Genomic DNA, 18,125 nt, shown 5'->3' on the forward strand with positions numbered 1-18,125 from the left:
GAATTTAGAATTGATTGGGGCCTTTGGTAGAACTATTCTACCAAGTTCTGTTAACTTTCAGAAATAATGCTCATCAGTATTCTAGAGAATTGGGTGCCAGACGATATGGACATCCACATCCACAATACAGAGTAAGTGACTCACTGACTCTGGCTAAACGGTAAGAAACGATTGAAATGACGGAAAGTACTCAAAAGGACAAAGAATCAGAGGCAGTTTATTAAATAAACTGGAAGATGCTCATGAAAATATCTAAACATCATTACTTGCAAATTGACAAACAAATGTAACATATTGTCAATCTTCTACAATTTTCATATAAAACCCAAGTGAAAATCAGAGTTTTATATATTTATGAGGAAATGAGACCCAGGTATCACTGCTATACACACTTGAAAAACTCAGAAAAATGATCTAATTATGCCTCTAAATTCTGGATTTGTATATGCCCAGATTTTTATACATATTAGTAATTTTTATGCAGAAATAAATTCTTAATGCCCTATTTACTTATTTGTATTATGGCAATATTAGTTACTCTATTGCACAAAAGTTGGTTGTAGTGTGAGGAATTCAACTGTTGAATACAAAGTTGCTGAACAAATTTCTATATCAATAGGTGATGATCCCTATCTCCCTTTCAAAGAAAGTAAATCACAGAATGGAGTCAAGATATTTTCATTTTATTCTTTACTCTTCTATTTATTCAGTAACTAAACACATTTTATCCTATTGCTGCCTAAAAAGTTTTTTCTGTGAAATTAAGAATGAATGTTTACTTTACCTCCCCAGAGAGTTGTGAGGATTAATGCGACTGAAACAGGTAGTATTAGAAATTTTGCTTGAAAGTATAAAACAAACAAATAAACAAATGTGACATTGTTGTTCTGTTGTAGTTTTACCATGAAGCATTCTCTTCTCTATCACATTGCATGTGCTCCTCTGTGCGGCTCATTCCTGCTCAGGACGGTTCTACTTGGGCTCTTTTATAGGCTATATCTCCTTATTGTCTGCCATTGCCTATAACAAAAGCATTTCCTTTATACAAATTCTATAATTCTCAAATTCAGTTCCGTTATTCCACCAATGAATGTACAGTTCAGTGAATTTAGTCTTACACTATGCAGAGTGTTATCTTTGGGAAAGAAACTACTCTATTAACTATTAGATTTGTCTGTTGGAGGTTAACTTTCCTACCCAGAAACCCTACATGATGCTTTCATAACCATGCCTCTGTATAACTGAAATGGCTTGCATGGTTTGAATTTCCTTCCCAACACATTTCCTAGGAAAAATGCCATAAAAAATATGAGCTGGGTCTTCTGAACCATAGGTTTATCGATAATATCCTCACTGATTGCCTGGGAAATCACTAGCTGCATTTAAGCATGGCCTTCTTTCTTGTGGAGTCAGAGTGAACTGTCAGTCCCCAAGAAGTCATGCCTCTTGGATATAGTTATGTGAGACACTGTTGCCTGGAATAGCCTCTTCATCTCCCGTTTTCCCAGTCCACTCAGCACTCACCACTCTTAGAGTGCTTATCACAGTGATACAATGTGTGTCAGGGCAACTAGGTTGAAGATACTGGATTATAGACAATGTGTTGTTCAACTTGGTATTTTCTCCCAGCAATTAATGCAATATTGAGTGGCCATTAAGTGTTTAGTAATGCATGCTCACTTGAATGAATTCACTACATAATAATTAGAATAATTTCCTTAAAACACGTGATATCATGCCATTTCTATGCCTAAACCCTTCTTCACAGTGTACTGAAAAAGATTCTATACTCCTTGAGAGGACATAAAAGTATTCTTTTTAGTTCTCCAGTATCATCTGTCACCATTCTCTGCCTCACAGTCTAAGCTGTAACCACATTGGTCTTTCACTTCTTGGAAAAAGCCAAGGTCTTTCCTAACTTAGGTCTTTTCATCTGCCCTTTTCTGTGTCTAGAGTGTTCATTACCTCTCTTTTCTCATGATTGGTTCCTTTTCATCTTTCACATCTTAGCTTAAGTGTCATTTCCTCAGAGAAGTTCTCCTTGACTGCCCAATCTAAAGACAGTCTCTTCTACAACTCTCTAACAGCTTCCCACTGTGTTCTTTCACAGCATTCGTCATGATCTGTAATTAAAATTTATTTGCTTATATTTTTGTTCTCTATTTGTTTTCTATTTTCACTAGACCCTAAATGACATGAAGGGGGTACTATATGTATGTTTTGTTTATGACTATTAACCCAATACTTAGGCCATAATAGTTGCTCAGTAAATATTTGTCAAATGAATGAATACTAAGACATCTCCATTTCATTGCTCTGATGGCAGATTGTTCTGGACACTTGAGGATATCAATAACTTCAGTGGTTTGAAGTCTTCTTTCTAGGTCACCAAAGTCATATGCAAACTCACTTTCTTTGTTTTACCAGTGTTTGCTAAGCTATTTAGGCAAGTGTCTGACTGAATGATGTAGGCAAATGATGCCCAGAAATCTGAAGGTTTGTTTAGACCTTGGTTATCACCAGAAGACAAAAACAGCGAGAGGCAGATGGTGTATTGAAAGCAACATGAGGTTGGGTTGATACACTTGGCTTAACACTCTGTCTTCATTATTTCCTAGTCTGGTGACCTTGGGCATGCTATTTGCTTTCTTTGAGTTTTGGTTTTGCCCTGTGTAAACAAGCATAATACCTACCTCATAGGTTCTTGTGAGAATTAAGTAAATGCAAAGTGCCTAGAATGGTTCCTAGAATATGGAAGATATTAAATATCATAGCTATTGCTGTGGTTGCCAGATATTTGGCCAGAAGATAATTTTATAAGTCATGGAGTCTGATAGATATGTTACATAACTTATTCTTTGCAAGACATTTCTTTGATTTGGAGCACCAAGCATCTTAAGGGCTTAGACATTTTCATTGTTTTTCTTTCCCCTCCATCCTCCCCATTAACTTGTTTAAGGCATTCTTCATGTCTTCATTCCTAAGGGTATAGATGATGGGGTTCAGCAGGGGGGTGACAGCAGTGAAAAACACAGACACTATCTTGTCCTCGGGGAGGCTGGTGGATGGACGGGAATAGACGAAAATGCAGAAAGAGTGTCCCAGAAAGAGTGTGACTACAGTGAGGTGGGCTGCACAGGTGGATAGGGCCTTCCGCCTGCCTTCGGAGATCTGCTGCCTCAGACTCACCAGGATGACTGCGTAGGACACCACAAGGACCACAAAACAGACCACTGAGATCAGCCCACTGTTGGAGATGATGAGGATCTCAATGATGTGGGTATCAGTGCAGGCCAGTTTGATCACCTGTGGTACATCGCAGAAGAAGTTGTCAATCTCATCAGGACCACAGTAGGGCAGCTTGACGGTGAGGGAGGTCAGGGCTATGGAGTGGATGGTCCCCCCTGTCCAAAGGGCCACAGCCAGCAGCACACATACTTTCCAGTTCATCACAGTCATGTACTGCAGGGGTTTGCAAATGGCCACATACCGATCATAGGCCATGACAGTGAGGAGAAAGATCTCTGTGCAGGCAAAGAGGTGCAGGAAGAACATCTGAGTCACACAGATATCAAAGGAGATGAGCTTCTCCTCTGACCAGGTGTCTATCAGCATCTTGGGGACAGTGACAGTGGAGTGGCAGACATCGATAAAGGACAGGTTACTGAGGAAGAAATACATGGGTGTATGGAGCCGGTGGTCATAGATAACAGTTATGACAATGAGGATGTTCCCAATCAGTGTGAAGACATAGAAAATGAGGAACATGGCAAATCCAGCTATCTGCACCTTCTGATTTACAGATAAACCTCCAAGTCGAACATACGTCACTAGCGTAGGCTAGCCTCTTCCATTCTTTTTGTTGGACACTCCTGTCAAGAATTAGAAAAAAAAAATAACACTTAGCATCTGCATCAATCATTTGGTTACTTAATTTGTTCTGTGTTTATAACTTTTTTACCCATCTAGAATTTATAGTGAAATATCTTATTTTAAAGTCCCCAGTCAGCATCTTAAATCATGCTGGACACGTAGAAGGTGCTAAACACACTGTCGGGATAGTAGGACAGAGAATCCTGATTCACTGAGAGATATAAAACCACCTTGGATAGGGAGGGACCAATCCAGTTATTTCTCCCTTATAGTAGTAAGATATTAGTGCTTGGATTTAGGTTATAGAGTTTTACAGGAGAAGAAATTAAGATTCCCCTTACTCCAGATAAGTAATTTGTCCAAGATCACACAAATCCTGGCCCTGAACACAGTTTTCTTTATTGTCTTGTTGACTGTATTTTTCACTAACCAGACTACTTGCTCTCCTGTTACCTCTGCCAAGATGCCCTGAGACTATAATTTTAATAATCTACTTCTCAGAAGGCAAAGACTTTTCACCAAGCTGCTGGGCAACCGGGAATGTGGCTGTGATGTTTTTTGAACAATTCTTTGGAGGAGGCAGGATAAAAGCCTGGAGGCTTAGAAAATCCAGAGATTTGGAGAGGGTGAGGGGAGGCTTGCTTCTCCTCCACCGCTCAGATGAGGGCAGACTTGTTGGAGGTCAATGTCAAGGTCTAATAGTATCACTGTCTCGACTAGATTATCCTCAGCTCTTTTTAAAGTCTAAATCTGTTATCTGACTTACTGGCTGACAAGTAAAACAAAAGCAGTCATTTTATGTTCTTTTAAAATAGCCTACCTTTGACTCAGCCTCATTATTTTTAATGTATATATTATTTAGAGTCACAAGATCTTAGCCCGTAAAGGGATCTGAGAATTTACCTACTTTTATTTTTTTCATTTTACAAATAGAGAGAATGAGGCACAGAGAGGTAAAGCAACTGGTCCAAGTTCATAGAGAAGTGGAATAATAGCGGGGTCTAGAGCTCAGGTCTCCTGACTCTTGGTTTGTACTTCTCTACTCCACCACCGCTCTGATCTGAATTTTGGTGGTAGTTGGCATGATTGGGGCGTTAAGTAGGATGTGTCTCAGTGGCCTTCCTCTTCCTCTCCTCGGTGTCCTGGGCCAGCTTGGGTGGGCATCTGTGGGGAGCCTCTCTTCTCTAGCTTGGCTCCTTCATCTGCTGCCCTGATGCACAGCCTTCCAGGGGTGGCCCACCCAAGCGCGCGGCCCCTCTTGGTTCCTTGGGCCCGATCATCCTGTGCTACCTTCTTCGTGTGATTGATCACGACTGGTACTTTATATCATCCCTCAAGATCAGGCTTTCTGCGAGACAAATGAATCAAATCCACATGGCCTATGAAAAAAAGACTAGAAGAAGCTTTTCTCTCTGCTCCTACTTCTCTCTTCCTTCTCAAATATTTCCTATATCTCATCATGCTGGTCTTCTGCAGACAATGGCCCATTTTGTCATCTATGTCAGAGGAACGATTAATGGTAGTGTCAAATCAGGGAACTGACAAAGTAGATCTGTGACAAATAAGGTATTCAGGGGGCAGAAGAAGTCTTTCAGTTAACACTAAATTAAACTCTCCGCATCTAGTGCTTGGATTAATATTTATAGTACCATCTTACTGTAGTTATGGATTAATTTTACTATTTATAATTTTTATTAGAGTGTTTACTTAAAACTTTTGCTCCAGAGAAAGAACTATTTTAAATGTTTAATGATTTATACCTGTTATCTTTTTAATTTATTAAGTTCTAAAAGGACGATTGCAAAATTGAAAACTAAAGAACTAACCAAGTTTGGAGCCAGGGGTTCATCTTAAATTCAACATGGAAAATGTCGCCTGCACAGATGGAGAAAGTGCGCCGACTGAGAACGGTGTCTGAAATGAAGACTTCTGTTCCACATCATCATTTTTTTCTATCTCTGTGGAGCCACGAGAAAAAATGCTTTGAAAAATGGAGATCTGTCCAACTACAGTAAAACTTTGTTGTTAGTTTATGTCAAGAATAGCGTGCACAAAAAGAAAATCTAGTGTCTACTGCATACACTTCAGAAAAACGAGAGGAAACAGTTAAGAGTAGAAACAGAATAAAACTAAAATGTCTATAAAACTTACCTTGGGTTGTTTCTGATGCTCCCAGCACCTCCAAAGAGAACTGAATTGTCACAGTCTTGAGTTTAAACATCAAGAGTATTTTTCCCAGTAGAAAGAACAATTTATTTGAAGTTGGCCAAGTCCAATAACCCCATTAGCTTGATTTTTCCATAAGGAAGTTCAGAGCCTTGAAGTTCCTTTGGGTCTTGTTCACAGTTTTTGGTAATAAGTCACAGTAGATGTATCTGTTGATATTTTACCAGAAGTTCTTCAGAATTTCTGCAAAAATCACACCTTTTAACCTATATTATTGTCGTATTTTTCAATATGTAGAAGATGTAACTTTGCACTGAGATTTTCCAGAATTGCTTTCCAGTCAGCTGAAGATGTGGTATGGGAATGGCGTATTTTTTGCACTTTTTCAGACTGCAGTGATTAAAACTCACTATCAACCACTTTTGCAGGCCATACTAGTTTACCAGGACCACTTCTGTCAGAAACCTTGACCTAATTACTCAGAACCAGTGTCACTGAAGCATCCTGTTTTCTTCGCAGCATGATCTCTAGAAATAAGTTTTGTGTTGCTAGTTTCAGATGGATGATTCCCCCTTCAAGTACTGAAGGGGGATCTGTAGAGGAAGAAAGCAGCTGGGGCTGGCAGCTGCAGCACTGGTGTTTTTCCACCTGAATTATATAGGCTTTACATCCTTGGGAACTTTTAAACAATGACATCAGCTTGCCCTAGTCACTAGTTAGGAAAAGTCAATTCTGTGGGGACTGAAATTACAGACTGCAATTTTCACGAAGGGAATTTAATGAGAAATCAGGACTTCAACATCTAAGTCTTTAGGACGTGTTTATCTATGATTGAATGAACTACTATTTAGTGATTGCTTACTATGTGCTAAGTATTAGGTGAGGAGTTTTCATGTTTTCTGATTTCATCCATATAAAAACACACCGATGGGGTGGGCAATGGAATTAAGATTTTAATCAGCTCTGCCAGAGAGGTCAGGTGTTTGGACCCTAGGGTCAGATTGTCTTAGTGCAAATTCCAATGTCCTAGATGTATAAATTTGGGCAAGTTATTTAACCTCTCTGGGCCTCAATTTTCTCATCCATAAAACATGAATAACAACGGTAAAATGTTTTTAGAACTCTTGAAATGTTTGCAAAGCATGTGGCACTTAGCAAATGTGTTGTCTATATTAATATAGTTATGCAATATGCATTTCAAACAAACAAACAAAGAAGACACCACCAACTACCAGCCAATTTTTTGGCCATCACTTATTCATTACTTTGGATAACAGAAAATTTAGAGTCTTGCTCTAATTCCCCTTTTGCTTTCTCTGTTTAGATATCTGAGCTTGGTGGTTTAAGTTGGCGAATGAAGAATCCAAAGGAGAAGGATGAAGATTATACATTGAGTTTGAATTGCAAGATTGAATAGTTTGTGGGATGGTTAGGATATATGCACTAAAGGGTATGGAGCTAGAGGTAAGACTTATAGCCAACTCTCTATGCAAAAGTGTGTAGAAGAGATGATGGCAACAGAGGGACAGTATCAGAAGTTACCAAAAATTCTTACTCCTAAAGACTTGTGGCTTGGGCTCCTTTCCCTCAGTTTTCTTGTTGAATTCATTATCATTGATCAGGCCGGACTTGACTGCATTGAAAAACTTGGAGCTTCCAGAATTTATAGATCTTGCTACTTGGCCAACATGGGGCTTGTATTGTTACTTTGGCAATTAGGGTACGCATTAGGAAGCGGGATGTGTTGACCACACTAATTCTTGGTACTTTTGGAATTGAGATACTTTATCATAGGCATAATATACCAAGGGCAATATAGAAAATGATGTTCAATTGAGTATAGGGCAATGACTATCACCGCTGTCATTAGTAAAATATAAGGATGAGAAATTAATCTTTGACCTCCTATATTACAGTTTCTGTACTTTCCCCTTCCTCTTGGTAGCCCTCTCTCCCTGGCCCACTACTTTCCTCCCTGACTGCACACAGACTGCCACTTATGTGCCCCACGCAAGCTTTTCCTCCCTGAAAGTCTCTCATCTCCAAAATTGTGTGTTCCTATTTCCTCCACAGAATAAATGAAAACAATTGTTCACACTTGCATAGCACTTTAAAGTTTGCAAACCTCTTACACACGCATTATTTTGTTTGATCTTTACAACACCCCTGTGAGGTAGTGAGCATTAAAGAAAAATTGGACTTAGTGTTAAGCGATTTTTCAGATAGTTTACATTTCAGCGAAGCACCTGAACCAGGTTGAGCTGAGGTCTGCTGCTGCTTACTTACTCTGTTGCTTCACTTGGAGGCTGCACTTCACAGGGGAGCAGTGGCTTCAAGGGGGGACTGACTGGTTGGCCTCACCTCCTATGGGGGATGCACACTTAAAAGGGTTGCTTCTTAAATTATATAAAAATTTTTCATCCATGTAGGGGAGAGATAGCTTTTTGGTCTTCTTTGATCCTACTGACTGACTCTTTCCTTCTTCCCGTTCTATTCTTTCCATTCTGAAAAATCAGAGTGATATGGTCTCCACTTTTGAAAGGTCATTGTCTCCCTGCTAAAAGCTGTCAATCAGCAGTCAATAACCCAGGGTGTGTACAATATCCTACTTAGTGTAGTATGAAATAAAAAGATCGAAAAGAGTAATGATTCTTTCCTATGAGGAATATGCAATATAGTGAAATAAGACAATTTTTATTTTAGAAATTTAAGAAAACCCCTTGAAAAAAACATTGGTGTGATGCCAGTAAATTCAGTGAGACTTAGTGTGACGTGACTTTCTGTCCCAGCCTTCACAGCAACAGAGCTTGCACGCTTCTAGTGAGACCATCATTCCACCCCTGACAACAAACTGTGCGGGAATCAGAACCCAAGAGGAAGCTACCAGTAGATCTCATCACTCACCCAGCCCCTCTCAAAAGAGACCAGCCAGTCTAATCTCATCAACCCCTGTCTGCCTGGTCATTTCAGTCTTCACAATATTTGTGAAGCTCCTGTTCAACCCTATGGACTCCTACCTTCTCAAGGCTTGGTACTTTCTCTAGTCAAGCTCTTATCTTTCTCTGACCCTGCAGATTCTTCATTACGCCCTCCAGCTAGCATTTGCAAGTGGAATCCTCAACCTTTTCTTGGCACATTACCTTTACATTCCTGCTCTGAGTGGCTGTCTCCTGCAGCCCTCTTAAGTAGTGCTGTTTCTTTTCCCTATGCCAGGTCTCAAGATTTGGTATGTGTTCTTTTTTTTTTTTTTTTTTTTTTTAACAATTGCTGATTCCAGTAATTTTTCTTTCCGCCTTTGTAAAAAAATCCCTATCCTTTGAAGAATATTCTATCAGCCTATTCCATCTGTAATCCTTTCTTTTGTCCTCAACTGTTCTTTCAGCCATTCCTCTGCTTTCCTTGAAGATTTTAGCATTTGTCATCATCTACATAGATGGTCCATATAATACCCCTGTCTCAGTTCTTTGACCTCCTCTCCAGTGACCTTGTCCTCCACCTCACCTCAGCGACACAACTGTATAGATGATCTCACCTTAAAGTTTTGCTCACAGCTTCAAATAGGCAATTCTACTACATTTTCCATGGTCACTTTACTTTCTTTTACTCTCCATGGTGACTATTTTACGGTGTCTTTACTCAAACCTTTAATAACTCCTTCTATTTTCTTACTCTCAGCTAAAGATTTGCTTATTATTTCAATGAGAAATAGAAGTAATCAGAAGAGACTTTTCACCTCAGCCCACTGCTAAATCCATCCCCCAAATCTGCATTTGAATCTGTAAACTCTGCCCACTCTTGTAATGGATATCCTGCTTTACCTAAGGCCAACTCCTCCATTTGTAGCTTGGGTGCCATCCTTTCTTGCCTCTCAAGGACTTTGGTCCTGCAATTCTCTGTCTCCTGCATCATCAAATTTCTGTCACTGTTGAATCATTCCCACCCGCACAAAAACGTGCAGTCATAACTCCAGAATTGTAAAACCCTTCCTTGACTTCACCTTTCTCTCCAACCACCACTTAATTTCTCTCTTCTTTTTTTTGAGGAAGATTAGCCCTGAGCTAACATCCTCTGCCAATCCTCCTCTTTTTTTTTGCTGAGGAAGATTGGTCTTGAGCTAACATCATGCCCATCTTCCTCTACTTTATATGTGGGACACTTGCTATGTGGTGGTAGGTCTGCACCCGGGATCTGAACCGGCAGACCCCAGGCCACCAAAGTGGAGCATGTGAACTTAACTGCTGCACTCCCAGGTGGCCCCTCTCTGTTCTTATTTATAGCAAAATTCCTTGAAAGAATAACCTATACTCATTGTCTCCACTCCATCTCCTGCTATTTCTTTATTGAATCTACTCCAATATGGCTTTGTGCCTCAGTCACTCGACTAAAATTGCTGTTATCCAGGTCACCAGTGATGTCCATGCTGCCAAATTCAATGGGCGGTTCTTGGTCCTTGTCTCATTTAACTTTCAGCACCATTTAACATAGTCAATTACTTTCTCCTTTTTGAGAGAGGACACCCAACTCTCCTGTTTTTCCTCCCACCTTTCTCATTGCTCCTTCGAAATCTCCTTTGCCGGACCTTCTTTCTTTACCTGACTTCTAAATAAAGTGCCCCAGGGCTCAGTCCTTGGACTTTTGCTTTTCTCTGTTTATGCTTCTTAAGTGAACTCATTCAAGTTCATGGTGTCAATGCCATCTTTATGCTGACAACTCAAATTTTTACCTCAACTTCTCTGAGCTACAGTTTTGTATATCCAGGGCCTATTTAACATATCTACGTGGATTTCTAATGAGTATCCCAAATTTAAAAAAATCCAAAACTCTTAATTTCACGCTACTCCAAAGTGATCTTTCCATTATCTTCCCCATTTTAAGTAACGTACTGTTATCTTTCACCCAACTGCTTAAGCAAGAAACTTTGAATACACTCTTGTCTTCTCTTTCTCTTATATCTCACATTAACCCATTCATCAGCAAATACAAATGATTCTGCCTCAAAATATATTTTGAACCTCACCACTACTCAGCCACAGTCTAAGACTTCATTATTTCTCTCTTTGACTACTGCAATAGCCTCTTTATCTACATCTCTATTTCCATTCTTGCCCCCGTACAATCTGTTCTCCATTCAGCAACCAGATTCATTCTTTAAAAGCACTTGTCTCTTTTGCTCAAAATCCTCTTTCCAATAACTATAAAATAAAAAGTCTTTACCATGATCTACAAGACTCTTCTTATTATTATTTGTATGTTATTCTCTATCTGTTTTCTGTCAAATGTCATCACTTACCTCTGTCCTTTTCTGCTCTCTCAACTCTAGCCACACTGGCGTGCTTTGTGTTCCTTGAGCACACCCAACATCCTCTTTTCTCGTGGCCTTTGCACTAACTATTCTCCTCACCTAGAATGCTTTTCTTTTTTCTTTTTTTTTTTTTTTAAAGATTTTATTTTTTCCTTTTTCTCCCCAAAGCCCCCCGGTACATAGTTGTGTATTCTTCATTGTGGGTCCTTCTAGTTGTGGCATGTGGGACGCCGCCTCAGTGTGGTCCGATGAGCAGTGCCATGTCCGCGCCCAGGATTCGAACCAACGAAACACTGGGCCGCCTGCAGCGGAGCGCGCGAACTTAACCACTCGGCCACGGGGCCAGCCCCAAGAATGCTTTTCCACATGGCTCTCCACTTCACTTTCTTCAGGCTTTTGACCAAATATCACCTTTTGAGAGAGGAGTTTTTTGATCATGTTTCCAAAAAGGAACATTCTCCAAAGCTTAATCTGCTGCCAATGACTTCCAGCCAATGACAACCAAAAAAAACTGGGTGTATTGACTCCTTGCCATGAGAGAGACGGTACATCATGGGCATCATGGGGTCTCAGGAAGATGATATTAGAGAGGACTATAGGATTTGTGCTTATGTTAGGTGATAAGGGAAGGGTTCAAGAAGCAAGGCTTTTCTCTGGAATGAGGGATAATTTATCAGGAAGTGGGGGTAATTCTCTAATTGGATATCTTGATAATTCTCATCTAGAAAGCAGGAGGATTGGAGAAAACCTAAAATTGTAATTGGTGAAAAAGGAACGGTTATTCATATGGCCTGGATAGGGGAGTATTTGGTTATTTTTGTGCTTTGGACATGTTCTCATTTCTGTCTGTGTTAATACATGACTATGGAAATCGTCTTGTTTTTATCTTGCTCCATTATGGTACAGAGTGGCCTCTTCAGATATTGATGTACTGGGAAATTGCTTATGTTTAACAGGAGATCACTATGGCCTACCTATGAGTGCTGGACTAGCTCCCAGCCACAATTTCTATACAATAGTACAAGTCAGGGTTCATATAGCAACTGAGTTCAAATTTTGTACTTTGTTAGTCACAGCTTTTTCACAACAACAACAATCTAAAACAGTGGCTCTCAAACTAGTATGCATTGGAATCACTTGGAGAACTTGTTAAAACACCGAGTTCTCATTCAGTAGGTCTAAGGTGGGGCCTGAGAATTTGTACCTATATCTACCAAGTTCCCACGTAGTGTTCATGCTGGTGTGGGGACCTGAGGTTGGCCACCCCAAGATATGTCTCTTTGGCATCGGGATTATTTGAGGCTCATTGCTTTTGATAAACTGGGACAGGCAAGGAGGCTCTGAGCAATGGAACTTGCCCTTTGTTAGGACACATTTACATTTGTAAGGTAAATCTCTATCTGTAAAAGGTGCCTCCCTCTCTGTACCAGGAAGAAGAGAGGTGATGACTTTCTCTCTAGAAACTCTTAGTCAATACCAAAGGCAAGGACTTAAATCTGCATTTTATTGTGCTTGTCTGGTAACCTCCTGTAACTAACTTCCCTCCCCTTCCCAACGCTGGCATTTCTTTAAGGATTAAGCATCTTTCCTTAGGCTAGGAACTGATTGCTGTGCTCACCTGTGACCGCACAGCTCCAGACAATCGACTAGCCTCCTGCTACGCCCACTGAGATAGCAGACCACTACCTGATGTGTCCATGAAGCACTGTGCCGACAGGGTAATCTTGTGACTATTGTGGGAGGGACATGTCAATCATATGAGAAACACCCTGTTTGGGGGTATATAACCACTCTGTGCACCCCACTTCTTCGGTGCCCTTTCTTCCTTCAGGAAGAAAGGCCCCGGGCCATGGTTCCTCATAAAGCTTTGTTTAATTTTCTCTTGCTATTCTGTCTCATGTGAATTTCATTCGTTCTCCGGCCAGATGAACCCACATTTGGGAAGAGGAAATGTCTTCCTCTCCCCTACACTGGTCTGGGGACCACACTTTAAGAACCACTGGTTTAGAACAATTTTGTTAGAATGTAGAATTAGAATTTCAGTTTTCCAAAAGCTTTCGGAAATCTCTTTTGGAAGGTGTTTTGGTACAGTTTGCCTTAATTCTAGTGAGAAATATATATGTTCCTAGCCAATTTGTATTGTCATAAGTTAATCTTTCACAGTCCAAGGAGAGAGAAATTCTGCTGCTCTATTCCCATCAGTTTACTTCCGCCACATTCACAAATTCTGAAATTCTAGTAGAGGAAAACCAGGGTTATGAAGGTTCCGGAAACCAGGCAACATGAAAAATGATTACAGGAAGAGGGGATATTTCCTACAAAGATGAGGAGAAGTAGTGATACAAAAACATTTTGAGGTTACTCATGTGGAAGAGGAGTTAGACAAAGGGTCACAAACTCAGATGTACCAGGGACCTGGCAGGTAACATAAATGTATTAAGAGGACTGGGTAGGAGCTATGGCTAACGTTGATGAAAATAATCCATAACCAATCTATAAATCAAAATTGGGGTGAGTTTATTATGAGCCAGATCTGAGGACTGTACAGCCCAAGAGAGTCCTTTCACAAAGGAAAGGAGCACTCCAAAGAAGTGGGGGTGTACAGAGCAGTTATATACCATGAAAGAGCATGCATCACATATGATTGGGAAGTCCCTTTTAGAACAGTCATGAGATTCCTTAGCTGGCACAGTGATTCACACAGCAGGTAACAGGTCTGTGGTTTTGAGCTGGGTGGTCACAGCAGGTCAGCAATCAATCCCTGGCCTAGAGAGAGATGCTTATCCTTAAGGAAATACTGATGTGGGGGAAGTTACATCATTCTTTATCTTAAAGGGCATTGTTCTTGTCTTTGGGGCATAGTAAATACTCAAAGCAGATATGCAATGCATGCTTAAGAGCCAGGCCAGGCCCTTTTGGAAAAACAAGGTCAGGCCAAATTAGTTTTACACCAAATGCCTTCCTCATATACACCAATATATCCTGTTGCTTGCCTTTTATTTATCTCTAATGAGAGTGTGAATGCATCTTCTAAAATGGATGGGTACCACACAGGACAAAGGAACTGTTGCTATGTGAGTATGTAGGACCAGTACTGCTAGATCTCCTGGTTTTTCAAAAGAAGGTGGAAATCCTGAGTTGCTTGAAAAATAGCCCAATTTTTAAATATGATTAATTGATTTAAAACATTTAAAATTCATTATGTGAGACAAGCAATATATATTTGCAGCCTCAATTTGGCCTTTGGTCCTACATCTTGCTACCTTGGGGTTATATTTACTCAATGGTAACTCCAGAAGGCAGACATAGGAGGGAAACTACAACTAAATGTTGAAATAACATATAGGACAGTATTTAAGAGTGGCTTTGGAGTCAAATGCACCTGGGTCTAAGCCCTCACTCCACTATTTACTACCAGTGTGACCTTGAACAAATTACTTAATGTTGTTCAACTTTAGTTTCCTCATTTGCAAACTTGGTGTAATAATAATGCCTATGCCAAGGAGTCGCAGTTAGGATTGGTAGATAATAAATGTAAAGTCTTAGCACAACCATAGCACATAGTAAACATTCAATAAATATTAGCTTTGAAAAATTAGAAATGGAGGATGCAGAATAAGGTCTTATCTGCCCATTATCTTTCTGAAATCAATTGAATATGACAAGGAAAATGAGAAAAAAGGGGAAAAATCCATCTGTTTTAATAAAAAGGGAACACTTAAAATGCAAAAATATACAAAGAAGAGTTACTCAGTGCATTTGAAATTGGATCAGGGTAAGGGAGGATGCCAGGAAAGGATGACTGCATTACACAGTTTGGGCAGAGTCCCAGAGGCCAGTGATTGGCTACACTTTTGGAACATAAGTAGGAATGGCTGTAAGAGTCTCTGTAACCTACTTGGCATCACAACGTGGTAGAAGAGGCAAGGCTGAATGAGGAAACTCTAAATACTATCTTTGCAACAATGCTGTCTGTGAAGGAGAATCTGCATGGCAAGCAAGTCTAAAGCAATTGTGGGGGAGGAAGACATTTCCTCTTCCCAAATGTGGGTTCGTCTGGCCGGAGAACGAATGAAATTCACATGAGACAGAATAGCAAGAGAAAATTAAACAAAGCTTTATGAGGAACCATGGTCCGGGGCCTTTCTTCCCGAAGGAAGAAAGGGCACTGAAGAAGTGGGGTGCACAGAGTGGTTATATACCCCCAAACAGGGTGTTTCACATATGATTGACATGTCCCTCCCACAATAGTCACAAGATTGCCCCGTCAGCACAGGGCTTGATGGACACAGCAGGTAGTGGTAAGTCTGGGTGGGCTATCTTGGTGGGCATAGCAGGAGGCTAGTCTATTGTCTGGAGCTGTGCGGTCACAGGTGAGCACAGCAATCAGTTCCTAGCCTAAGGAAAGATGCTTAATCCTTAAAGAAATGCCAGCGTTGGGAAGGGGAGGGAAGTTAGTTACAGGAGGTTACCAGACAAGCACAATAAAATGCAGATTTAAGTCTTTGCCTTTGGTATTGATTAAGAGTTTCTAGAGAGAAGCTCATCTCCTTTCTTCTTCCTGGTACAGAGAGGGAGGCATCTTTTACAGATAGAGATTTACCTTACAAATGTAAATGTGTCCTAACAAAGGGCAAGTTCCATTGCTCAGAGCCTCCTTGCCTGTCCCAGTTTATCAAAAGCAATGAGCCTCAAATAATCCTGATGCCAAAGAGACATATCTTGGGGTGGTCAATTCCAGGTCCCCACACAATTTATCTTTGTTAACCAATGAGAAGGGAAGGTCAAATCACCTTGCAATCTCACAGACCCAAACCATTACTATTGTCACCAACTAATTGCTCTGAGGAACTCAAGGATGGGTTCAGAAGCATTTAACTGTTTAAGAGATGCAATCACCAACCGCTCTGAACCAGACTAAGCCCCGCCACAAGAGCAAAGGCTATGACCTTTGCCTCATTTTTATCACTAAGATCTCCTCTCTGGAGATTACCATAACCTGCAGTGTATGTGGGAAGCATGTTTTCCATCTGAGCCTGCACAATCAAATACTCACCTCTCCCTTTTGAATATTCATTCCCCATCCAAAATAAAGGGTGCCTGCTTCCCTTTGGTTAGGGATGGCCAAGACTTTGGAAATGATTCTGCATGGCCTCCTATTTGCTGCAAATAAGTTCTACTTTGTGTGACAACTACTTCTGTTCGAAAGCCTGATCTTAAGTCTGCCAGGAGGTGAAACCCCTTGGTTTGGTAACCCTATCTATTGCTTCACTGTGAGCAGGGAGAATCCTTGATGACTTAGAACATTCCTTTGAAGCTTTTCCCACACTATCTTCCAAAAAATAACTTGGCTAAGAAGAAATCTCCTAATTTAAAAAGGAATATTATTGTAAAAGGAAACAAGATAGGATTTATGTGAAATGCTACAATCTGAAAATGAAATAAAGAAAACAATTCCATTTATAATAACATAAAAATACTTAGGAAAATATTTAACCAAGGTGGTACAATACTTGTACACAGAAAACTACAAAACATTGCTTAAAGAAATTGAAGACTATCTCAATCAATGTAAAGACATTCTACGTTTGTGGGTTGGGAGACTTCATATTCTTAAGTGGTTGACATATTCATACTCAAAGTGGTTGACAGACCAATCTCTATGAAAATGCTAACAATCGTTTTATGCTTGGAAAAAAGCAAAAAAAAAAAAAAAAAAAAAAAAAGAAGTGGAAAAACTGATCCAAAAATTCATATGGAATTTTCAGGGACCCAGAATGGCCAAAATAATCCTGAAAAAGAAAAATAAAGTTGGAAGAATCACACTATCAGATTTTGAAACTTAATACAAAGCTATAATACCAAAAAAGTGGGGTGATCACATATGGATAGACACATATATCAATAATATAGAATTTAGAATCCAGAAATAAGTCCATATGATACTGGCTCAACACAAGATTGACATAAGGGAAGCCATATTGTAGAAAAGAAACATATTGTAACTTTGAATGACCTCTGACTAACTAACCCAGCTGGATATGCACCCTCCATGAGATCTAACTGCTCTGTGGATTTTACGACCCGTGAACAGAGAGTTTATCTGGTATAGCCACTCCCAGTCTGTAACACCAGAGGATCAACAGTCCTAACCCCCTCCCCTATAACCCACTGGCCTATATAACTGCTTCAAGATTCTGTGCCCCCCTTAAGATGATTCTTTCAGACATTAGTCAGCCATCTTCCCCCTTGCTAGTAAGCTGTAATAAAATGCCTTTTCTCTGCCACCATCGTGCCTCTTGACAATTGGCTTTTGTCTCGTGGTGAGCAGATTGTGTCCTTTGTGTGGTAACAAATCTGGAGACTCTGGTGGGACTTTAAGTCCTTCTCAAGGCCAGGTGACCTTGGATGGGCAATCTGTCGGGTATGTCCCTAGCAGCTGCTGAGTCTCCCTTTGTCTCAGGGTTCTGCCCTTCCTGCTCTCCCCTACCAATGCCAGCTGTCTCCTAACACTCCCTGTGGTGGAAAGAGAAATGGCTATTTATACTGGGTTGACAGACTCACATCTGGAGGGTAAGTCTGGTTTTTCTGCATCTGTGTCTATAAAGAGCTCCAGGATCAGATGTCTTTTAGATGAGTGACCTCATTAAAATTCACCTTTGCCTAAAATTGTCTAGCAACTCATCAGGATAGTGGGTTAGAGGTCCCATGGGTGAGATTTGTCTGCCACGTTAAAGTCCCAAGGCTAGGATTGTGGAAGACAATAGAAAAGGGTTACAGCTGC

At 40.3% G+C, this 18,125-nt stretch overlaps 1 protein-coding gene and 1 long non-coding RNA gene across 2 annotated transcripts in view; one reads left to right on the top strand and one right to left on the bottom strand.

Annotated features, from left to right (window-relative positions):
- The window catches only part of LOC103567348 (uncharacterized), a 35,185-nt gene continuing 17,060 nt past the window's right edge, over positions 1 to 18,125 (top strand). Inside the window, exons 1-3 of the long non-coding RNA XR_011541656.1 lie at positions 1 to 160; positions 5,658 to 5,765; positions 7,364 to 7,489. This is a non-coding gene — a long non-coding RNA (uncharacterized lncRNA). The remainder of the gene's footprint in view (positions 161 to 5,657; positions 5,766 to 7,363; positions 7,490 to 18,125) is intronic.
- OR4E1 (olfactory receptor family 4 subfamily E member 1) lies at positions 2,914 to 5,361 on the bottom strand. Its single transcript, XM_008543990.2, has 2 exons — positions 5,296 to 5,361; positions 2,914 to 3,840 (listed from the first exon to the last, which is right to left on the bottom strand). Exons 1-2 carry the CDS (start codon positions 5,359 to 5,361, stop codon positions 2,914 to 2,916), a joined length of 993 nt encoding a protein of 330 aa, XP_008542212.2.

This window comes from Equus przewalskii, chromosome 1 (genome assembly GCF_037783145.1).
Source record: "Equus przewalskii isolate Varuska chromosome 1, EquPr2, whole genome shotgun sequence".
In the NCBI taxonomy this organism is placed as follows: domain Eukaryota; kingdom Metazoa; phylum Chordata; class Mammalia; order Perissodactyla; family Equidae; genus Equus; species Equus przewalskii.

Excerpts from the sequence above, each read along its gene's own strand:
- OR4E1 (XM_008543990.2), bottom strand. The coding sequence starts at position 5,361 with ATGGGCCATTGTCTGCAGAAGACCAGCATGATGAGATATAGGAAATAT. Across the intron at positions 3,841-5,295 it reads ATTTGAGAAGGAAGAGAGAA|CCTACGCTAGTGACGTATGT; the intron begins GTAGGAGCAGAG and ends GGAAGAGGCTAG.